General features: G+C 39.6%; 1 protein-coding gene across 5 annotated transcripts in view; it reads right to left on the bottom strand.

Annotated features, from left to right (window-relative positions):
* Positions 1-21,605, bottom strand: part of tpp2 (tripeptidyl peptidase 2) — a 136,141-nt gene that overhangs the window by 19,849 nt on the left and 94,687 nt on the right. For 2 of the 5 annotated variants that reach the window (XM_080196916.1, XM_080196917.1), the window contains one exon: positions 8,044-8,145. The exons of the other annotated variants lie outside the window; for them this stretch is intronic. In XM_080196916.1, coding sequence (XP_080053042.1) covers positions 8,053-8,145 — 93 coding nt within the window. In that variant the 3' untranslated portion in view covers positions 8,044-8,052. The remainder of the gene's footprint in view (positions 1-8,043; positions 8,146-21,605) is intronic. 5 annotated transcript variants of the gene reach the window in all.

Below are 21,605 nucleotides of genomic sequence, written 5' to 3'. Positions count from 1 at the left end.
CCTCTTTTTCCTCCACCACTACTTGTTTATTCATCAAGCTAAGCATCAAACTCTGGAATTCGTGGCTTATAAGTTCCCACCATTTGTTCTTCAAGCCCATTCTCTCCACTATCTACATCCTTGGCTCAACAAGTGTGTGTGAAGCTCGTGGGATGTTTTTCTATGTTAAAGACATTTTATAACTGCATATTGTTGCTCTTGATTGCAATACTCCTATTGGCAGGATGTGGCTGCTTGTATTCCACAGGAATGTGCTGTTTTGTGTTGGGGCTCCAACTAATCTCAACTAAATACATATGATGATGGGTAGCGAACCATACATCCAATGGCACAAAGATGGGTGCCACTGCAAGAAGAGCAGATAGATGCATTAAATTACAAAGATTTAATAACAAGATTAAGTGAGCAGGCAAAATAGTGGCACATTTAACTTTGATGTAGACCAACGTAAGGTCATCTACTTGGAGCCTAAAAAGAATAAACCAGAAGATTTTCTAAATGGTGAAAAGCTAGAAGGAGTGGACGTTCAAAGAGGTTTTGGCATCCATGTACATTGATCATTAATACGTCATGGGCAAAAAAAAACAAAAAGGCTAATGGCCTTTATATCTAGGGAACAAGAATACAAGAGGTCAGAAATCATGCTGCCTTAGCTAGACTACACTGGAGTACTCTGTTCAGTTCAGGCATCACTAATTTTAGATTAGAAGAGATTTAGATTAGATTAGAATAATATCTGGATACCAAGGGTTAAATTACAAAGACAGATTACATAAACTAGTATTGCAGTTTTGAAGTTGAGACAAAGCGGTGTTTGGGTCAAAGTTTTCAAGATGCAAACATACAAAATAGGAGCAGAAGTAGGCCATTTGGCCTCCTGAGTCTGCTCTGCCATTCAATAAGATCACAACTCCTTTTTGGTGTTTCAAATTCCACATTCCCACCTAACCCTGACAACATTTGATTCCCTTGCCTAACAAGAACCCATTACCTGTGCATTAAAAATATTCAATGACCCCGTCTCTACCACTTTCTAAGGCAACGAGTTCCTAAGTTGCATGACCCTCAGAGGAAAAAACTATCTCTGTCCTCTAAGGGTGATCCCTAATTTTAAACTAGCCCCCCCTAGTTCTGGACACCCCACAAGAGGAAACATCCTTTTAACATCCACCTTGTCAAGAACATTCAGGATCTTATTTACTTCAATCAAGTCACTCTTCTAAACTCCAGTGAAAACAAGGCCAACTTGTCCAATCTATCCTCAGAAGACAACTGCTCAATCTAGGTATCAATCTAGTAAACCTCCTCTGAATGGTCGCATTTACATCCTTCCTTAAGTAAGGAGACAAAAACTGTACATTGTATTTGAGACGTGGTCTCACCAATGCCCTGTATAAATGAAGCATAATATCCTTACTTTTACGTTTAACTCCTCTTGTAATAAAGAATGGCAATCATTAGCTTTCTTGATTAATATTGTACCTGCATACTAACTGCTTGTAAATTGTAAAAAGTAGAGGCCCTTTAAAGATTTTAAAGTCAGAAGTCGGCTTACATTAACATCGCAATGAAATTACAATGAAAATCTGCTGGGGCCTGTTCGGGTACACTGAGGGAGAATTTAGCACGGCCAATGCAGCTAACCAGCATGTCTTTCGGACTGTAGGAGGAAATCAGAGCACCCGGAGGAAACCTACACAGAGGCAGAACATGCAGACTCTGCGCAGACAGTGATTCAAGCTGGGATTTGAACTTGGGTATCTGGAGCTGTGAGACAGAAGTGCTAACTGCTGTACCACCATGCCACTCCTGTGGGATTCCACTGCTAATCAGATAACAGGAACTTATAGAGTAGATAGAAAGAAACAATTTTCACTTGTTGGGCAAGGTCAGACTATGGAACATGGGCTAAAAATTAGAACCAGCTTTTTAGAGGCAAAATTCTGAAACACTTGTTAATGCAGAAAGTGGTAGAGCATTGCAACTCTCCTCTCCCACAAATTATGCTGGGTTCAGTGTTAATTTTAAATATGAAATTGACAAATTTCCATTAACTGATAGCATTATACAGGGGAAAGGTGCATATACGGAGTTGGATCACAGATTAGCCAATTCTTCATTTTGCAGCAGAACAAGCTTCAGATACTAAATGACCTTCTCCTATTTCTACATTTATTGGGCAATCCTTCTCAATGGAAAAGGGAATTATTGTTTGGGGAGGAACTGGGGAATTTCCTTAGTGGGGATGCTGAAAAATCTTCTCAACGGAGTGGCTAGTTATGGGTTATTTTAGGAAGTGGTAAATTAACTTTAAGCAGAAAAGGTCTTTTCCTCAAACAGGGGTGAAGAGAATCTTTACAGCAGAGGAGATTCAAGCAGTGAGATTTACATTAGGAATGAAATTCATTTAATGAAGACCAATCTGCAAAGGTAAAAAGTGCAGAAATAACTTCATGCTATTATGTGGTTACCATCAGGGAGTTTTCAATGTGCTGACATGCTTTTGATTTCCATACTGATGCCACAATTGCAAGGGCGAAATGGGGGCAAATTGTCCTACCTAACAAATTTACAAATAGCAACTGACAGTATTAAACAACTTATCAAGTGTTTGTATGAGCAGGCTGGTCTGGTCAACTATTCATGCCTTGGTTTTTAACTAATCCTCATAACATGTCAATTCTTAACACTTCGAGAGAGTGTGCACACATCACTTCAATCTATCAATCCCCTGGACAATGGGGTGTCCAGAGGAGAGTCACGAGAATGACCCTGGGAATGAAAAGCTTGACGTATGAGGAGTGTTTGAGGAACTCTGGGTCTGTACTCAACGAAGTTTAGAAGGATAAGCGGTGGGGGTGGGATCTCATTGAAAATTTTACAATACTTAAAGGCCTGAATAGCGTGGACGTGGAGGAAATGTTAGCAGGATAGGGTCTGAGGGGACAGCATCAGAGTGGAGGGACGATCCTTTAGAACCAAAATGAGAAGGAATTTCTTCTGGCAGAGGGTTGGGAATCTATGGAATTCATTGCCACAGAAGGCTGTGGAGGCCAGGTCATTGAGTGTATTTAAGACAAGAGATAGGCAGGTTCTTGATTGGTAAGGGGATTAAAGATTATGGGGAAAAGGCAGGACAATGGGTTTGAGAAATTTATCAGCCATGATTGAATGGCAGAGCAGACTCAGTGGACTTAATTCTGTTCCTATATCTTATGGTCTTATCAGAGTTGACAGATCACATGGTATTGTGACATTCTGTACTACTTGGCATTTTTAACAGACAACAAACAAGTTTTACAATCCTGATAGGTATTGAGTTATCAGAATTATATGAATTATTACATATCAAATATTGCTGAAAAACATCATGCTCTCAAAGCATTTTGTCTTGCACTCATTAGGACCATTTTGCAAGAATACCAAATCTCAAGAAGAACAGCAATGTATATTACATAAGAAGAAAGTGCTGATTGGTTGGCAAATGGACAATGATTGCTAGAGGTGCTGCTATTGAGAATGCACCAGGGAATAGTTAATGCCAAACTTTTGTTTAAATTCAATTCAGAGCGGTCAACACTAATTGGTCAAGGCTCTGCCATGGGGACTGAACCAGCTTTAGTTTTGTTGTAAAGGGCGCAAGGTGTGGTCATGTTCCTTCTGCTTTCAAAGGACAAGGCCCTCTGCGTAAGTTTGTGCAACTTGTAGCATGGCTACATGAACCACACTGTGCGTTTGACTGATAACCTTACAATGGTTGTTAGCATAATTTTTAGCACAATCAGGATTGTTTAATAAATATTAGGCAACACCTGTCAGAAAAGATGTTTTGTATTCTTGCAAATCTGTCCTGATAAATGCAAGACGAAAAGCTTTGACAGCATGTTTCTTTTTTCAGCAATACTCAAATTCTTTACTACCAAGTGACTAAAGACAATTTGTGGGAGTTTCCAGTTGTACTCACCCCAAAACTGGAAAATCACACCCGAGGTCAACGGAGGACCTTTGCATGGTCTCCCCACACCCCCTACAATTCCCACGGTGGGCAAGTGAGGGGGGGATATTTACTTATCTGGTTAGTGACTACATGGTTACTGTTCTTGGTTCTCCTGCTGTAATCCCATTTTGTTATCCATAAACAATTCTACATAATTCCTATTGGATTTTATTTAAATTAATCTTTTGGTTTTATATTTGTAATATTTAAAGCTCTGGTTCAAAATGTTAAAAATAGTGTTTAAAAATTAAGAAGTGAATAGTGAGGACATAAACTGAAAGTAAAGCGTTAATCAAGACTGGCCTCAGCTGACAGAATTATTTTTAATTAAGTTATAAATTCATGTTCCAAATTCTGTTCAAATAAATAAAGCTCTTGCTCGGGTAGTTAGTTTTTGTCACAAATGAATATACCATAGAATCATTGCGTCCCTACAGTGCAGTAGGAGGCCATTCAGCCCATCGAGTCTGCACCAACTCTCCAACAGGAGTGGGGGTGGGCACCGCCTCTCTACCCTATCCTTATAACCCCACATATTTACCTCGCTAATCCCCCTAATTTACACATCTTGGGACACCATTAATATGGCCAAATTCACCTAACCTGCACATCTTTGGACTGTGGGAGGAAACCGGAGCACCCGGAGGAAACCCAACACAGATACGGGGAGAATGTGTTGACTCCACACAGACATATCACGGCCAAAAATCATTTACATAACTGCAGCTAAGTTGGACTTTATGCTTGAACTTGACAAGTCAAATAATTGTGTAAGCACAGCATGACAAATTATTCTTTTCAGGAAACATGCAAACACAAATAGCCACTACATTTTCCAAAAAGTTAGGACAAATCTGCAGATTGTTATCTAACACCAATACTGACATGAGGATAAAAAATAAAATTGCCTATATTCAGATTGACTGACATCAACCAAAACATAGGAATAGATTTTCCACATACAAATCTGGACGGAAAATTATAAAATTGTAATTATTATTTTAAAAAATACAAAAAGTAAACAATATAAATGTTTATATTTATCTGGGTTCACATGTACTAAAGGTATAGAGGGCAAAATTTTCCAGCCACATTCACCCCAAAACTGGAAAATACCACCTGAGGTCAACGGATCTTTGCATGATCCATTTCCCGCCCACTGTGATTCCCATGGCGGGCAAGATGGGAAAATTCAACACCAACTGTTCTTTACACATCACTAGGTAATCCTTTAAGGAATACAGTTGCATTTCTGTATCAGTGTTATCATTATGGTTTTTAAAATAAGAAGTTTTCCAAAATGAAGAACAAATTTATGATTAGTCTTAATTATTTTACCAAATCAATTTGATAGCTAATGCTCCAATAGATCTAACAGAATTATCTTCAATGCTTTATGCAGCATGTTCTTATAATCTAGAATACAACACCTAAGAGTGTGGTGGAGGCAATTTAATACTAACATTTCAAAGAAAATTGAATAAATAATTGAAAGGAAAAAAATTACAAGCCTGTGGAAAAGGTTTTGAAGTAGGGATGGGATTAATTTAACTCAGACTGGCACAGACCACAATGAGTTAAATGGCTTACTGTGTTGTATCATTCTATGGTTCTATGATACTCCATTTTAGAACTTATAGTATAAAAATGACTATTTCACCTATCGTGTCCCTGATGGCTGACAAGAAACCATCCAGCCTAATCCCACTTCCTGGCCCTTAAATGACAATCAATTGAATAATTCCAATGGGCCACAAATAATATTCATAAGATACTAAACTGGACAAAAATAATTTGATAAAGATGAATAATAAAATCCTATATTGTTTTAAATGTCTTCTAGATTGCAGAAGGAAATCACTGCACCCTGTACTTCTGACCTTAAACCATCCCTAGTATTTATATAACTATCAATTATGTGCATTTTATAACAATGTCAATTAAATCAGTATTAAGAAGAAACAAATTGATATTGGTGACAGCTCCTCATTTCTGCAACAATGTGTGAGACGTACTGCTAAAAAAAAGTAAGATTTCTTTAGCAGTATTTTGACCATCTATAAGAACAAGGGCAACAGATACATGAGAATACCACCAATCACATAACGCCCTGACTTGGAATAATACCAACTTTGCTCCATCATTGCTGAGTCAAAATCCCAGAACTGCTGATCGACCAGCTATACAGAACACCACCTCATCACAGATTGATGATTTAAGAGACAGCTTACAGCATCTTTTCAAAGGGAACTGGATGGGTAAAAAACTGTGCTTGCCAGTCATATCTATGTCTTGCGTATTAATTAAAAAATGAGAATGTTGCTAATTATATTTAAGGACAATTTTTTTTTCACATTTGCAAATGTTCTACTTGAGGATGAACATCGTCCTGTTTTTTCAGCTTGATTCTATTATCTTTTACTCCCTTTCCACTTCCCCGACCTTCTTCCCCATCAACCTCCCTCCGACCTGCTCTGTTACAAAGCTCAGATTCTGTGTTTTGCTTCAGTACTAAGTATTAGTCATTTTGCTTCCACAATACTGTAATGGTTTTATTTCGGGCTTTTCTTTGGTTCTCAGATTGCCCTCTCTAACTCTCATCCCTGTTATTCATGGAATCTATTTTAGGCTGGGGATTTTATGAATGGTTATGTATTGACTGCATTTCTCTCAATATCAAAGACTAATATTCAATTAAATTCATTTGCATAGCATCACATGGATAAATAAGGACCATGAATTATGAGTGAAAAAAAATTTGGGACTAAGATTTGGTGGTTAATTGGGAAACGGAAATAAGGTAGAGGCAGTTAGCATTCCCTGATGGACACCACTGAAATGAGTCATCTTTAAAATAGTGCTAATAACTTAACATCTGCTATCATTAGAAAAAGCAATGGGATAAGATGCTTACCTCACGAGATGAGCACAACGCAGAATTTGGTTAAAATAAGTAAATTGCATTTCCTTGGGGGAGAAGCATTTGATGCATTGCTATTATGCAAAGATGCAAGTGTTAATTCTCAGCACATCAATAGATCTACCAACAAGATTGGTGAATACGACCTAGTTAATCTATCAGCTGTAAATCTGACCATCACTAGACCATAACTCCAGCTACAGAACGTGCCACTAATCTCAGAAGGAACTTTTTACCATTTTTATTTTCATTTAACACAGTGCTACAGTCAATACAGCCACAGAGACAATACAAGCTCACTTCAACAATTCTGCTGACAACTCTACTGAGGAAAGTGGTGTGTTTGACCAACAAAATAGCTTCACCGACCCAAGTGTACTCTAATTTCATTTCGTTTTTAATAGGGAATGTTCTGGCTTCTGTTGGAATGTATACAATTCACATGGGCCACAATGTTTACACCTTTTACAGTATAATTTTAATTTGAAGGATGTTGCGAATTAAGAAATGGCTCTGGTTTATATGTTTCTGGAAATATATTTTTGAATCTTGAATAAAAGTTGGCAGAAATTTGTTACAGAAATACAAGAAATACATGCTGTTTATTCAGTGATGTGGGATTGAGCAATGGATAACTGCACAGACGTCAACTTTGCATATGCTAACTACTCATGCTGCCAGTGCAAATTCCACACATGCTAGTCTGTGTAAAATCTGGTTAGAGAAGTATCCAGTTTGGTCAAAATATCCCTAAGTAGAATGGCTCCGGGCCAGACCCAAAATTACAGTTCCAACTTTTAGCACTGTTTGTGGCTATTGGTCCTATTTGAAAATGAGTCAGTCAGGCAAGTTTGCTATCAATTTTATCAGCATGGTTTTGCTTAGTCCAGCCTACAAACTACAGTAAAAATGCTCAGGTCCATGTTCACACCTGTCAATTCCCAGATGGTAATTTCAGATTACAGGTTGCTGATGGAAGATGCTGAGCAAAGATAGTATGCTCTTCAGTTGGGTGGGGGGTGGTACTGGGGTTGGGGAGGGAGTGAAAAGAGACGAGGGAAAAAAGGAGGGGGTTTTAAAAAAAAAGACAAAACCAAGCCTAAAAGAAAAAGCGGCACATCACTACCTGCACCTCCTAGCAGTAGTTACAGAACAGCAATAGAAGAGGCTTGGAGAGCAGGTCGCTTTCCCACCTTCTCAGCTGGGCAATAATACATGCGTGGGGGACCTAAAAGAGGGGTAAAAATAACTTTTAAAATGGGGACAAAAATGAATATAAATAAAATTATTTAGCACTGCGTTGTCACATAACATGAACATAGAGAGGAAAAGAAAGAGATAACCAGGTGTATCTCATACAACTAGAAATTTGTTTGTCATCTGCAAACAATTTTCTTTGAAATACGCATTCTCGGTGCATAGAAATTACAACAGGACATCTGCCCAACTAGTTTGTGATGGTCTTCATCTGCCAAACAAGTAGCAGGCCATATCTCTCATGCCTTTAATCCTTCTTTTGTTCAAACACTCCCTCTCTTAAATGCAAGAAGTCTCACAACACCAGGTTAAAGTCCAACAGGTTTATTTGGTATCATGAGCTTTTGGAGCACGGCTCCTTCATCAGGTGAGTCCTGATCACATCCACATCATCTCTTAACTGTGAAGAGGTCTTTTTTTCCTTCAAAAAGTAATTCTGATGATACATGCCACAGCCTCATAATCCTTTGTGTAAAATGTTTTATCTGCTATTGACGCTCTTTCTAAGCTCATGCCATTCTGATAATTTCCAACTTTCTGCCTCATTTTCATCCACCTACATCTCCACTGCCCATCAGGCTGGTTTGAAGCCCTCCCTTCACTCCATGAATAGAGACTTAAATAATTTCCACCCGCCGTCCTCCTTTGCCTGGATGAACTTGTTTGCACATCTCACAACTTCTCCTTTAACTCCACTCACTTTCCTCAAATAAACGGTGTTGTTATGGGTATCTATATGGATCTTAGCTCTACTGCCTTTTCATGGGATCGAGCCCAGCAATGTGATAGCATTGTGTAACGTTCCTTTTACAGTGCTAACCGCCTTCCTCAGTGTTGTATCAGTATGCTGATCATTCTGCTGATGCACCTCCAGCTCTCGCTCACAATTGGAAAATTTCACCAACTTCATTTCCAATTTTCACCTTTCCTCATTTCTGATTCTTCCTCAATTTCTGTGTTTCTGGGGAAAGGCCATCAACAAATATTCAATGCCCAAGTTCCAGCTACTTTGACTACACTTCCTCACACCTTTCTTCCTGTAGGCTCTCCATTTTGTTCTCTCAGTTTCTCTGTCTCCGTTGCATCTGCTCTAATAATACAACCTTCCAACACTGTTGCTGATAGCTCTTCCTGTCCTTCAATTGAGGATCCTCCCCCCCCAACCTCAGCACTATAGTTGACAGGCCATCGACTGGATCCGTCCCATCTGCTGTACTTTTGTTCTCAGCCCATTCCCTCCTTTTGTGAGCCACACCACCAATAAAACATTGTAGGATTGGATTTTAGTTGAACAAAACCTATTTCCAGCAAAAGAGGTGCTAGTGAAGAGTACCAAAACCTGAAAGTATCATTTAGATCTAAACGTGTCTGTTTAGTTTTCATAGTTTGTATCTGCTGCCTCTTTAGGGGCTTCAGAAACACTGATCTCTGAAAAAGTCAACTGACCAATATCTCATTGTGTAGCCAAAAGGGACAAAAAGATTTTTAAGGTTAGCATTCAGTCGTGGGAGAATCCACACTAACATCTGTAACACCAAGTCTTTCTTCATACTGCCTAGCTATTAACCTTTTTACAGTACAAAGCCACCATGTGACAAAGATGGCTGACTTCTGTCTCTTCCTCAGGATAAATTCCAAATTCTCTTCAACTATCTGACTCCCTTTGTTTTGCCTCTTTTATTCATTTATCTTTTAAGTTTACTGGCAGCCATCGAAACTTTACAATCATGATGACTTCCACTTTTAGTTTTATTACCTGACTGTTCTGTGATTCTTATTTCATTGTCTGATCAATTAAAACACTGGCTTTTATTTCCACTTTGTGGGTTCATTACGGTGAAATCTTGCTCTTGCACTGTTCTTTCTGTAGTTTGTGATTGTTTTCTGATCTAAGTCACTTCCAGGCTCACTATTACTTCTTGTTTTGCACTTAGTCACTTCCACACTTTCACCCATTTTGTCAGTCCATGGATCTTACTTTTTAACTGCCACCCTGAATATTCAGCCAAACTTTAAATGTACCAGGGAACTTTACTAGCATCTCCCACAATGGTCACATCTCTCCATTCATTAGTCTCATCGAATCATAGAATCTCTACAATTCAGGAGGAGGCCATTTGGCCCATCAAGCCTACACCGATAACAATCCCACCCAGGCCTTATACCTACAACCCCATATATTTATCCTACTACATATATTCTTCTGGAATAAATATCACTATTGTATCCACTGTGGGTAATTATTCTGTGGATGTGATGGCTCTTTCGTGCATCATAATCACTATACCAGTACCAAATCCTCAGGAATCCTCATCGTAAAAATTATGAATCTTTGAGGTACAAAGTGTCTCATTTATGCTATCAGGTGCACAGAGTACAGTATTTTATAATGAATTTCAATTAATCATGCGGGATGAACCTTAAGAGTTTGATTGTCATCTTTAACCTATACTGTTTTACCATCATGGGGCCTTTCCATGTTTTATCACTCTTTTACAGTATAACAAAATCTTCTGAATTGAATCCTCTCTTAAAAGATCTAACATGATGTCTCAGTGGTCTATAAATGTTCTCTCATACCTCAGTCTTGATAAAAGCCTGCCTTCTGAATGTGAAGTACTTAAGTGCTCAAAGAACAGAAGATAATTTGGGATTGTGTCCACAGACTAATTGGTAAGAACTACATTCCTCAACCATCTGAAGAGAATTATTTGCATTAACTGCCTATGATAGAATGGTTGACAATTTACACTTTGGTCAAGCAGCCAAAATTTTACACAGCTTTTCAATCATAACATGATTTATTTCATAAAGACCATGTCAAAAGGTCTCTGTTACTTCATACATGACAGTTATGCTCATGTGTCTCATATCTTCGAACTCCTCACTAGCAAATTCAACGCCATTATTGTTCAAAAGCTTTGCTGATGTCCCAATTTGAGTCCATATCCATTTTTCTATAATTTTATGTATAATACATTTCTTGCCCTTTCTACATGTTAATGTAAAAATGCTATACCTCACAGTCACGTCAATAAATTCAAGATGAAAATACTTCTGTCTTTGTCACATAGATTGCACAATTGGTAATCTCAATCTTGAATACTCATCAATTATACCTGTATCTTTTAGCACTATTTTGATCACTGACAAGGAGAGTGAGCAAATTATTGATGTAACTTCAAGATTATAGTTTGTTTTTCCCCTTTTATCACTAATGCTTGCCTAACCCTTTGATGAGAAATAATTGGGGGGATAAAACAGTATCCTGATTGGACAAACTACAAATCAACCAGTTCCCCTCCCCCCCACCAAAAAAAACTGGCACCACATGACCCAAAAATTATTTGTGCTTTTTCATGGAAGGCTTACTCAACAGCATTAGTGTCGCAACGGGGACATCAGTTACTATTAACTGATTTTCTCCAGCTATTTCACATGGAATTGCCAATCTCCTGAGTGATCTCAATGTGTTGTCAATGTCAACCTTCCATATTCCTTAACTTTGCATCGATCATGACAACTTAATGAATCAAGGTAAAGACTGGAATTCTCTGATCTTGCCCACAGATAGGATTCTCCAGTCCCACTGTAGCGAACAGAGTTTTGGCTGAGCGCCAAATTCTCCATTCTCGTTGGCAGGGCGATCGAGAATGGAAAATCCTGGCCAAGATTTTAACCAAACTATCATACGTATTATTTAAGTACAACAACAAAGGTGGCCCACGCAATATCCTAGCTACAGTGCTGAAGACTTGGGCTCCAGAACCAAATGCTCCCTGATCCAAGCTGTTCCAACTGATCTACAACACTGATATCTATTTGCAATGCGAAAAATTGATCAGATGCATCCTGTGCACAAAAAGCAGGACAAATCCAAGCTGGTCAGTCGTTACGCAATCAGCAAAGTGATGGAAGGTACAATTAAGTGGCACTGATATACCAATAAATTACTGACAAAAGATCAGTTTTGGTTCTGCTAGGATCAGTCAACTTCAGACTATGTTACAACCTTGATCCAAACATTGACAAAAGAATTGAATTCAAGAGGTGAGTTGAGAGTGACTACCCTTAATATCATGGCAACATTTGACTGAGTATGGCAGCAAGATACAGTAAAATCAAAGCCAATGGGAATAAGAGAAGAACTTTATACTGGTTCCAGTCATACCTAGGACAAAAGGAAAACAGGTGTAGTTGTTGAAGGACAATTATGTCAGTCCAGGACTTTGCTGCAGAAGATCCTCAGGTACTGTCCCAAGTCCAAACAACTTCAGCTGCTTCATTATGAGTTTTTCTCCATTGCAAGGTCAGAAATAGGAACGTTCACTGATGATTGTCCACTGTTTAGTTACACTCTCAACACCTCAGATGCTGAAGTAGTTCATGCAGAATGAGCTTCAGGCTTGGGCTGATAAGTGGCAGATAACATTTAAGCCACACAAAAGTCAGGCAATGACCATCTCAGAAGAGAGAAATTAACTATCTCCGCATAACATTCAACATCATTACCATTATCGAATACCATATCAACATCATGATGATGGTGGCGGTGGGGTTGGAGAGTTTACCATTAATTGGACCAGCCGTAAAAAACACTGGACCTATAAGAATTGGTGAGTATTTAAGAATTCTGTGACAAGTAACTCACCACGCAGACTCCTCTGGGGGAGATAGTGGAAGCAGATACAATAGTGACTTTTAAGGGGTGTCTTGACAAGTAGGATGAATAGGATGGAAAAAGGGGGATATGGTCCCAGGAAGAATAGAGGTTTTAGTTCAGTCTGGTAGCATGGTTGGTGCAGGCTTGGAGAGCCAAAGGGCTTGTTCCTGTACTGTGATTTTCTTCATTCCCCACAACCTGTCCATAATTTTCAAGATTTCCAACCTAGAGGCAATCATTCTTTGCTATCATGTTAGAATTCTGATAGATTGATATACAATTAACAGCAGTGACGACCATCAAATATAACAGGGTGGGCAGTGGCACAGTGGGTATTATCAGTAACTAGCAATCAAGATAATCCTCTGAGGACCCCAGTTTGAATCCCTACATGGCAAATAGCCATGAATCCAATTTTAAAAATCTAAACAAACATTGCTGGCCAGATCTACCAGCAAAGTTGGTTAGGCGCTCCTATCACGGATAGATTTTCCTTCCTTGTCTTTATGACTTTGTTCAGAACTTGAGTGAACAAGTTATTTGGTGGTTACCACAACTTACTGATATTAACATACATGATTGATAGACTGTATAGACAAATACAATCTTCAATTAATTATCTACTGAAGGGAACGTTTAGAAGGAGATGGTAATAGCTGCCTATCTGATGCACTCCCAAGTTGGTTAGTTGGCTTCAAATAAAATCTCAAAGAATTTCGACTGGCATAAATCATACCTTGGATTACTCAGTATTACTTCTGGGTGGAGATCCAAACTCATGAATGTACCAAAAATTCACATCATTCCACACAGATTGCATCAAGATCTAAGGGTGATAGCCAAATCAAAAAATGCTGCCACTCATCAAATTGGGCAAGAAATATGCTCTTATCAAAATGTGTTTATTGTTTCTATATACAATTTAATCTGTAAAGAAATCTAGTTTTAGCTATTGATTTGAGGGAGTTGAATTTTCTACCTTTTGAAATTGACTCTGATTGGTAGAGGTGTTGCCATGGGAAATGCATCAAAGGACAGTTAATAGACAAGCTCTACTTCAAATTCAAACCAAGCAGGTCAACTCTGATTGGTCAAAGTATTGCCATGGGGATTGCTGTTCCCCACGCTTTAGTTGAAAAAACGAACATGGCAACATCTCTAACAGAATCAACTTGCCAATCAGCACTCTTCTCATGTAGTATAAATTGCTGTTCTCTTTATTGTTGGTATTCTTGTGAACTGTCCTGATGAGTGCAAAATGAACAGTTTCAACAGTATGAGCAAGATTTTTTTCAGAATGGTGGGATTTCCGATCCTGCCATCTGAAGAGTTGATGAGAAACACATCCCCACTGACACTGCTTGTCCCGCAGTCATTTTACGCTCCCATGGGCATTAATTGGCTGTAGGTGAGCCTTCAACCCTTCATGTGGGAACAAGTCCTGTCTTAGAGGACTGCCAGCTAATCTGACTGAGTGTCAGCTGGCCTCAAAGGGAGAGGGATGGCAAAGTTAAAAGTGAGTTTCTGACAGAGGTGGTTCCCCCTCCCAGTCAAAGTCTAAACTTGATTATTTTCAGGCCCCTCCCACCCCACCCCCTCTCCCACCCATGAACTCCTCTCACCCGACTAAAAATTGAGGCTGGATGGGAAACAACCCTCGAGTGGTCAATAACTGCCCACTTATGGGCCTCAATTGGGGCAAGGATGGGCAACCCATCTGAGGCCTCACCCATCCCAACATAAAATTGCTTAATGGTCCGGGTGGGTGGAAACATAGTGGGAAGCCAATCGTGCTATTTCATCCTCCCCTCGTCCCCACTCCCCTTTCAGGCCTATGTCTCTTTTTTCAGCAATACTTAATTCTGTATTGCCAGTATAGGGAGTACTTGTTAATGCTGAGCATATTATCTTCAGCGAAGGACAATAACAAATAGGAGATTCAATCTGTTTATCCAAGCAACTCTTTGTGTGAGCTATAATACTCCACATTCTCCCTCACCTACACCTTATCAAAATTATGCTTTCTAAACCTCCGTGTCTCTCTTTCTTCTTATACGATGCTCCTTAAACACTATCTCTTTAACCAAGATTTTGGCCTTCTGCTCTAATATCACCTTATGTGACTTGATTTCAAATTTTGATTTATAACGCTCCTGTGAAGTGTCTTGCGACATTTGATTACGTCAAGTGCATTTCACAAATAAAGATTTTGTACACGAGACTGCCCTAGTACAACATAACGTAACATCTTTAGGCTAACATTTTTCTGTTTGATCGGTAATAGCTTTACTACAGTTAAACAAAGTCCATAGATTTCTAGTTTCATGATGGATGACAGCAGATGCGACAGACAGTAATATGATATGAACAAAAACAACACAAATCAACTCATTCTTTAACATCTTTAAAAAAAGTTAGGTAAAATGACAAGAGTTGCTGAAAATTAGGAATACTAATGCTTTTTAATACTCAGTAACTCAAAAAGGGTAAATGAATTTTGATCTGCTCAAAAGATTATGCAATCGGATTGTTTGATCTTCCTGAAACTTTCTCTGGCAGTGCTGACCACCACCATCACCCCCTCCCCGTCTCCCTTCTTCCCTCACCACTCCCTATGCAGAGTGGTAGCAGGACCCGCCCAATCCCCACTGATCGCTCATTGAGGCCTGCCCACTAGGCTCCATCCCCTGAGAATATCCAATGAACAGTGCCAAAGGGGGACAATGCCCCATGGGGTACTCCTGTCCCTCTGGGGGGCCCTGACTGTCCTTCCCTCACTTCAGCAGGGTCAGGCCGCTAGCTCTCCGAAAGTGAGGAGCTACCCTAAACCCCGCTGGTGCGACAAACTCTGGTGGACTGAGGCAGGGTGGGATCTAACGGACCCAGGGACTGCAGTCCTGAGCCCGCTAATCATATTGGTATTCATTATAACTCACCCCTCCCGCCCCCTGTATACCTAATGCAGCGAAAAGTCTGACAACACCAGGTTTTAGTCCAACCTATTTATTTGATAATATACTCACAAGCTTTCGGGTTAGTCCCTTCGTCAGGTGAATGGAGAGTTCTGGCCTCAGACAGAGCATATAAAGCACAGACAGTTTAGAGATTACTGATTAGAATGCGAATCCTTACACCTAACCTGCTGTTCAAGACCTGAAGTGGCTGATAATGTGAGTGGAAGGAGCACTGATCACAGTTTAAAGAGATGTGTATTGTCTCCAGACAGTACAGTAAGTGAGGTTTTGCAAACCCAGGCAAGTCACGGGGGTTACAGATAGTGCGACATGAACCCAAGATCCCTGTTGAGACCGTCCTCATGTGTATCAGAACTTGGACTGATAGCCAAGTTCCGCACACATGAGGACGGTCTCAACAGGGATCTTGGGTTCATGTCGCACTATCTGTAACCCCCGTGACTTGCCTGGGTTTGCAAAACCTCACTTACTGTACTGTCTGGAGACAATACACATCTCTTTAAACTGTGATCAGTGCTCCTTCCACTCACATTATCAGCCACTTCAGGTCTTGAACAGCAGGTTAGGTGTAAGGATTCGCATTCTAATCAGTAATCTCTAAACTGTCTGTGCTTTATATGCTCTGTCTGAGGCCAGAACTCTCCATTCACCTGACGAAGGGACTAACCCGAAAGCTTGTGAGTATATTATCAAATAAATAGGTTGGACTAAAACCTGGTGTTGTCAGACTTTTCACTGTGTTTACGCCAGTCCAACGCCGGCATACCCACATCATACCTAATGCAGCTCCATGCCTATTTCTGGTGCAAAGTTGACAGTGCCAGAAATCTGATGCTAAGACAGGCACTCAGGAGAGTGCAGCGGGATGGGAGAATCGCTCCTGTGTGTTTAGTACTTCTGAGGCAGGGGATGAGAACATTGGGATGTTGAGTCTGTATGGTAGGATGAAAAGCTCAGCAATGATAAGGAAGAGACAGGGATGGCGATGGGCAAGATTACAATGTGGAAATAGGGGTCTGAAACTCAAGTCAGGGTCAAACAGAGCACTTGCATGCTGTGATTTTCTGGGCCCGTTCACCAAAGGTGCAAATTCCATTGTGGCCACTGACTCTCACGGGAGAGCCATAATGGGATTTGCACTAGGAAGGTTTCAGAATGAGATCATTCCTGCTCCGCCTTGCCAACGATGTGATCTGCTCGCCATTTACCTGAGTATCATCAATTTGCATGGATTCAAATATTTCTAAATGGCATGACATCATAGCTTCTGAGGACGTCAGATTTCGCCCACCGCCGCTCTCCCCCCCTACCCGATGTCACATCTGTGGGAATCAGTTGAGCTGATGACGCTGGGATGCAGCAGCCAGTGTCACCCCGATGTGGTCATGAACAGGGAACAGGATTAGGGAGGTGGGTTTTTTTTCTGAGATCAGGGCATCCTTTCGGAGGAGCCAGCTTTGCCAGCATGTTTACACCCCACCCCTCAAGAATGATGGTGCAAAACATGATAGCCCCTGCTTTTTATTGACAAGGCGTCAGAAGATCTGGTCAGAAACCCTAGCTGTTCCGCTGGTTTACAGTCAGAACCTGACACTTTGCCATTTCTAAAGAAATTTCCACTCATATTGTACACAATCAGGTTCAACCTGAGTAGCCAGTTGGTTTGCAATGAGGGCTTAGTTAAGAGAATTGAACGAGATTGCCCTTAGCCTGAAAATGTTGAGATAGTTTTAGCTCAGACATAGTTGATGTGTAGATAGCATGACTGCCATTAAGTCAGGGGTGCTGTAGAGAGGTAAAGTTGAACATCATTTCATGAAATAGAAGACATGTACATTATATAAAAGACATCAAATAGTCAATTGAAAGCAGGAACTCCTCAACATGTGTGAGAAAACTGAAGTCATTAGCTGGTGGCCCTGGATTTCATCTCTCTGTTTCATCAATAAACATACCATTAACAAAAATGACAACTTGTTAATTCATCAGTACAGGAAAATATTGTTTCATGTGCTTCATTCCACAAGTACCATTCATCACATGACACTGTGGGATGCCAGGTTTAAAACTGAAATACTAAAATGCAAAAGTTTAATCCTAATTAATTACTTGCAAACTAGCTAATGGCATATATTATTGACGAGTCCACTTCATTATTTTATATTTATTTTCATGTAACAGAAAACCCCATTGTACATCTTTGAGTTCAAAAGAAGTATGAGCACTGGGGAAGAAAACAATTATAGAAAATAAACTTTTCAGTGCTAATGATGCTCCCTGAACACCCCAAAGAAGAAAGGATGAAAGGAGATTTGGTACATTGTCTTAAGGAACCAGGTGGCATACTTTAATTAAAAGAAAGTCCTCCCTGAAAAGCCCAAAAATGCTATATAGTGATCTCTCAGATCATGCCCAAGTGTACAGTCTGTCACTTTCAGATTGATGTAATTTCTCTCTTTTCCAATAAGCATTTTTCTTCTTTTATCTCTAAAGGAGAGAACTTTTATCTCGTTAGTATTCCGCAAATGCCTGACACCAACAGCCACTGCTCATGATTGAGTGTTAACTTCAAAGGCTAGAAAGCCATTTGACAACATGGGCATCACACCCAAGGCTAATCAATCCCGTTCTCACCCAATACACCAGAGTACTTCAGCATGGATTACTAAATTGCAATGAGTAAGAATCCAGAAGAGTAAAGACTTACTAACATAATTCAATTTAATATCACAGCTAAGGACCTGCAACTACATTTCCTCTCTTCCCAATTTTGCCTCAATCTTCCCATGAAATATCCAATGGAAAGCAGTCCAAATCAGGACTTCCCATCAGCAGATTTAATGAATGGGATGGAATAGATTATCTATTAAAACAGAATCCTGATCAATCACACTTTTTTGTTTCATGCTTGTTCTATTCTTATTTTAACCTTAATTTTCAAAGTATATGAATAATGCTACAGTGCTCAATGAAGATGAGAAAAAGATCGACTGCTTGATGCAATAGTTCAGAATTTGACTTCTCTTGGTGCTCAGGGCGAGACAGCAAGTATCATGAGGCAATCTGATCACAGAAAACACTCCAACCAAATTAACCCCAATCCCACTCTTGCCCGATGTCTACAATTTATGCAGGCAGGCATGAGTAGATGATAGCAGAGATCAGAACGTACCAGGATTCTAGGATTGCCTGGTCTGTGACTAATGGCACACTAAATAGTGAGTTTACTTAGTGAACCATTGGAAACTGAGGAAAATAATTTTAGAGTTTTTCATCAATAGGGCTAGTTACAGATTTCAAGTTGTAGATGAAAGCACACTATTAACAGATAACCACGAATAACTAATGCACACAATGCACTTTTGTGCTAATATAAATGCAAGATGCTAATATCTTATTAGGTAGTACAAAAGAAATTGGCCAGAACTTTATGGCTGCTCAAGCCCTGCTGCCACTGCCAATGAGGACAGAGAATTTGGTGCTCAGCCAAAATTCCATTCACTTGCAGCACGATCAGAGAATCCTGCCAGCGTGAATGACTGGAAAATTCCAGCCATTATGTATCAAGCTAGATGAATCCCAATTTCATGCATACAAAAGTAAATTACTGTGGATATTGAAATCCGAAACAAAAACAGAACATTACTGTAAAATCTCAAAGGTCATAGAATCATAGAATCCCATAGTGCAGAAGAAGGCTATTCAGCCCGTCCAGTCTGCACCAACCACAATCCCACCCAGGCACTATCCTTATAATCCCATGCATTTACCCTAGCTAATCCCCCGACACTAAGGGATTTAGCATGGCCAATCCATCTAACCTGCACATCTTTGGAGTGTAGGAGGAAACCGAAGCACCTGGAGAAAACCCACGCAGATATGGGGAGAATGTGCAAACTCCCACAGAGAGAACCAAGCTGGGAATCAAACCAAACCACTGCCTGGTGCTTGGGGCAGCAGTGCTAACCACAGTGCTACTGTACCCCCCTGACAGCATCTGTGGAGAGCAGAGCTAAGGTTTTGAGTCTGAATGATGCTTTGTCAGAGCTGACGATGGGTCATCCAGACTCAAAGCATGAGTTCTGTTCTCTCTCCACAGATGCTGCCTCACCTTTTGGATTTCCCAGCATTTTCTGTCCCAATTTCATGCAGTCTGTTTCTGACAATTCACCAAAAACTGAACTTTCCAATAATCTGATTAAGCAATAAATGACACAACAAAGTGAACTGTTATGCTTTTGAACTGAATGTTTGAATTATCAGATAACTTGAATTAATCAACTTTGAACAAACTATATTTGTATAATATGCTTGCCACTTTTGGAGTGCCACTGCAGTATGGATGCAATTTAAGTTGTCATTTGGTCTCCAGCTGCAATAATCCACACTTGGAAAATAAGGGTAGCAATGTAAGGAAACAACATTTTGTCCAAGGAAGGACATCAATTAATACCAACTCTTAGGATTCAAGATTCCACCTTGCAAAAATAAATTTGAAATAGCTTCAGCTTGTTGGTAACATTTTAAAAAACATCTACAATTGTGGCTACGTTTACAGAGGATGTACAGACTCTAGTTATTTGGACCGATCAATCCACACTGCTATTTATGTCCCACTCTAGCCTCCTGTCATCTTTCTTCAGCTAAATCTGTTATAATGTTTCATTCCTTTCTCTCTCAAATACTTGTCAAGCTCCTCTTAAATGCATTTATACTATTTGCTTCAACCACTCACTGTGGCAGCAAGTTCCACATATACTGCCCTTACATTGATTGCCTTGAGTTATGCTCTAAGAAGAAATATTCTGTCAAAACCTTTCATGATTTTAAAGACCTCTATGAGGTCACCCTTCAGTCTTTTTAAGAGAGAAAAGAGACCTGATCCTTTCCTGAAATGTGTACATTTGAATTTCTGGTATAAGCCCAATAAATCTTTCCTGCAATTAGCCCACTGCATAAAAGCTACTTTTGTAATATCATGCTGCTTGCAGTATTCGCAAGTGTGATCTAATCAAGTTTTGATACAAATTTAGCATAATTTTCCTATTTTTCAGAAACTGAATACAGAAATTAAAACAACAAATGCTGGAAATACTCAGCAGATCAGACAAACATCTGTGAAGAGAAGAATCATTGGCCTGAAACATTAACACTGTTTTGCTCTCCACGGATGCTGCCTCACCAATTGTGTGGTTCCAACACTTCCTGTTTTTATTCGTCACTTTTCAATTCTATCCCTTTAAAAAGAAAATCTAGTGTTTTTTTTACAATAGTCTTGCTCAAGTTTTAGTGATTGATCCCTTTGTTACTGTACCCCTTCCAGATGTGCATCTTCCAAATAATAAGTGGTCTCTCTAGCTTCTCATATTTGTGTTCAACTTTATTATTTGCCTAACCTGCATGTTTATTAATCTCCTGTAATTGAAATTCTCCTCTGGATTCACTATCCCCCAAACTTGATGTTATCCATAAATTTAGAAATTGTGTTTTAGATTCCAAAGTCCACATTGTTAAACTTCTCACCTTTTGCCACTCTGAATAACCATCTTTTACTTCCACTTCCTGCTTTTGATACTGAAACCAATTAGCAATTCTTTCTGTCACGCTTCCCCTGATATTGCATTATCCAACTCTATTCATTAGCCTATTTTGGGCACCTTAACAAGGGCATTCAGGAAATCCAAATAAATTACACCTACTGTATAACTTTTGTCTATTCCCTCTGTTATATCCTCAACAAATCAATAAGGCTATTTCAACATGCTTTTCTATTCCCTCTTTGAGGTGATTCCA

The sequence above is a fragment of the Carcharhinus amblyrhynchos genome, chromosome 10, assembly GCF_965287045.1.
Source record: "Carcharhinus amblyrhynchos chromosome 10, sCarAmb.v2.hapA, whole genome shotgun sequence".
Classification (NCBI taxonomy): domain Eukaryota; kingdom Metazoa; phylum Chordata; class Chondrichthyes; order Carcharhiniformes; family Carcharhinidae; genus Carcharhinus; species Carcharhinus amblyrhynchos.
Note: the sequence above shows the minus strand (reverse complement) of the source record. Positions and strands in the feature narration are given on the sequence as shown.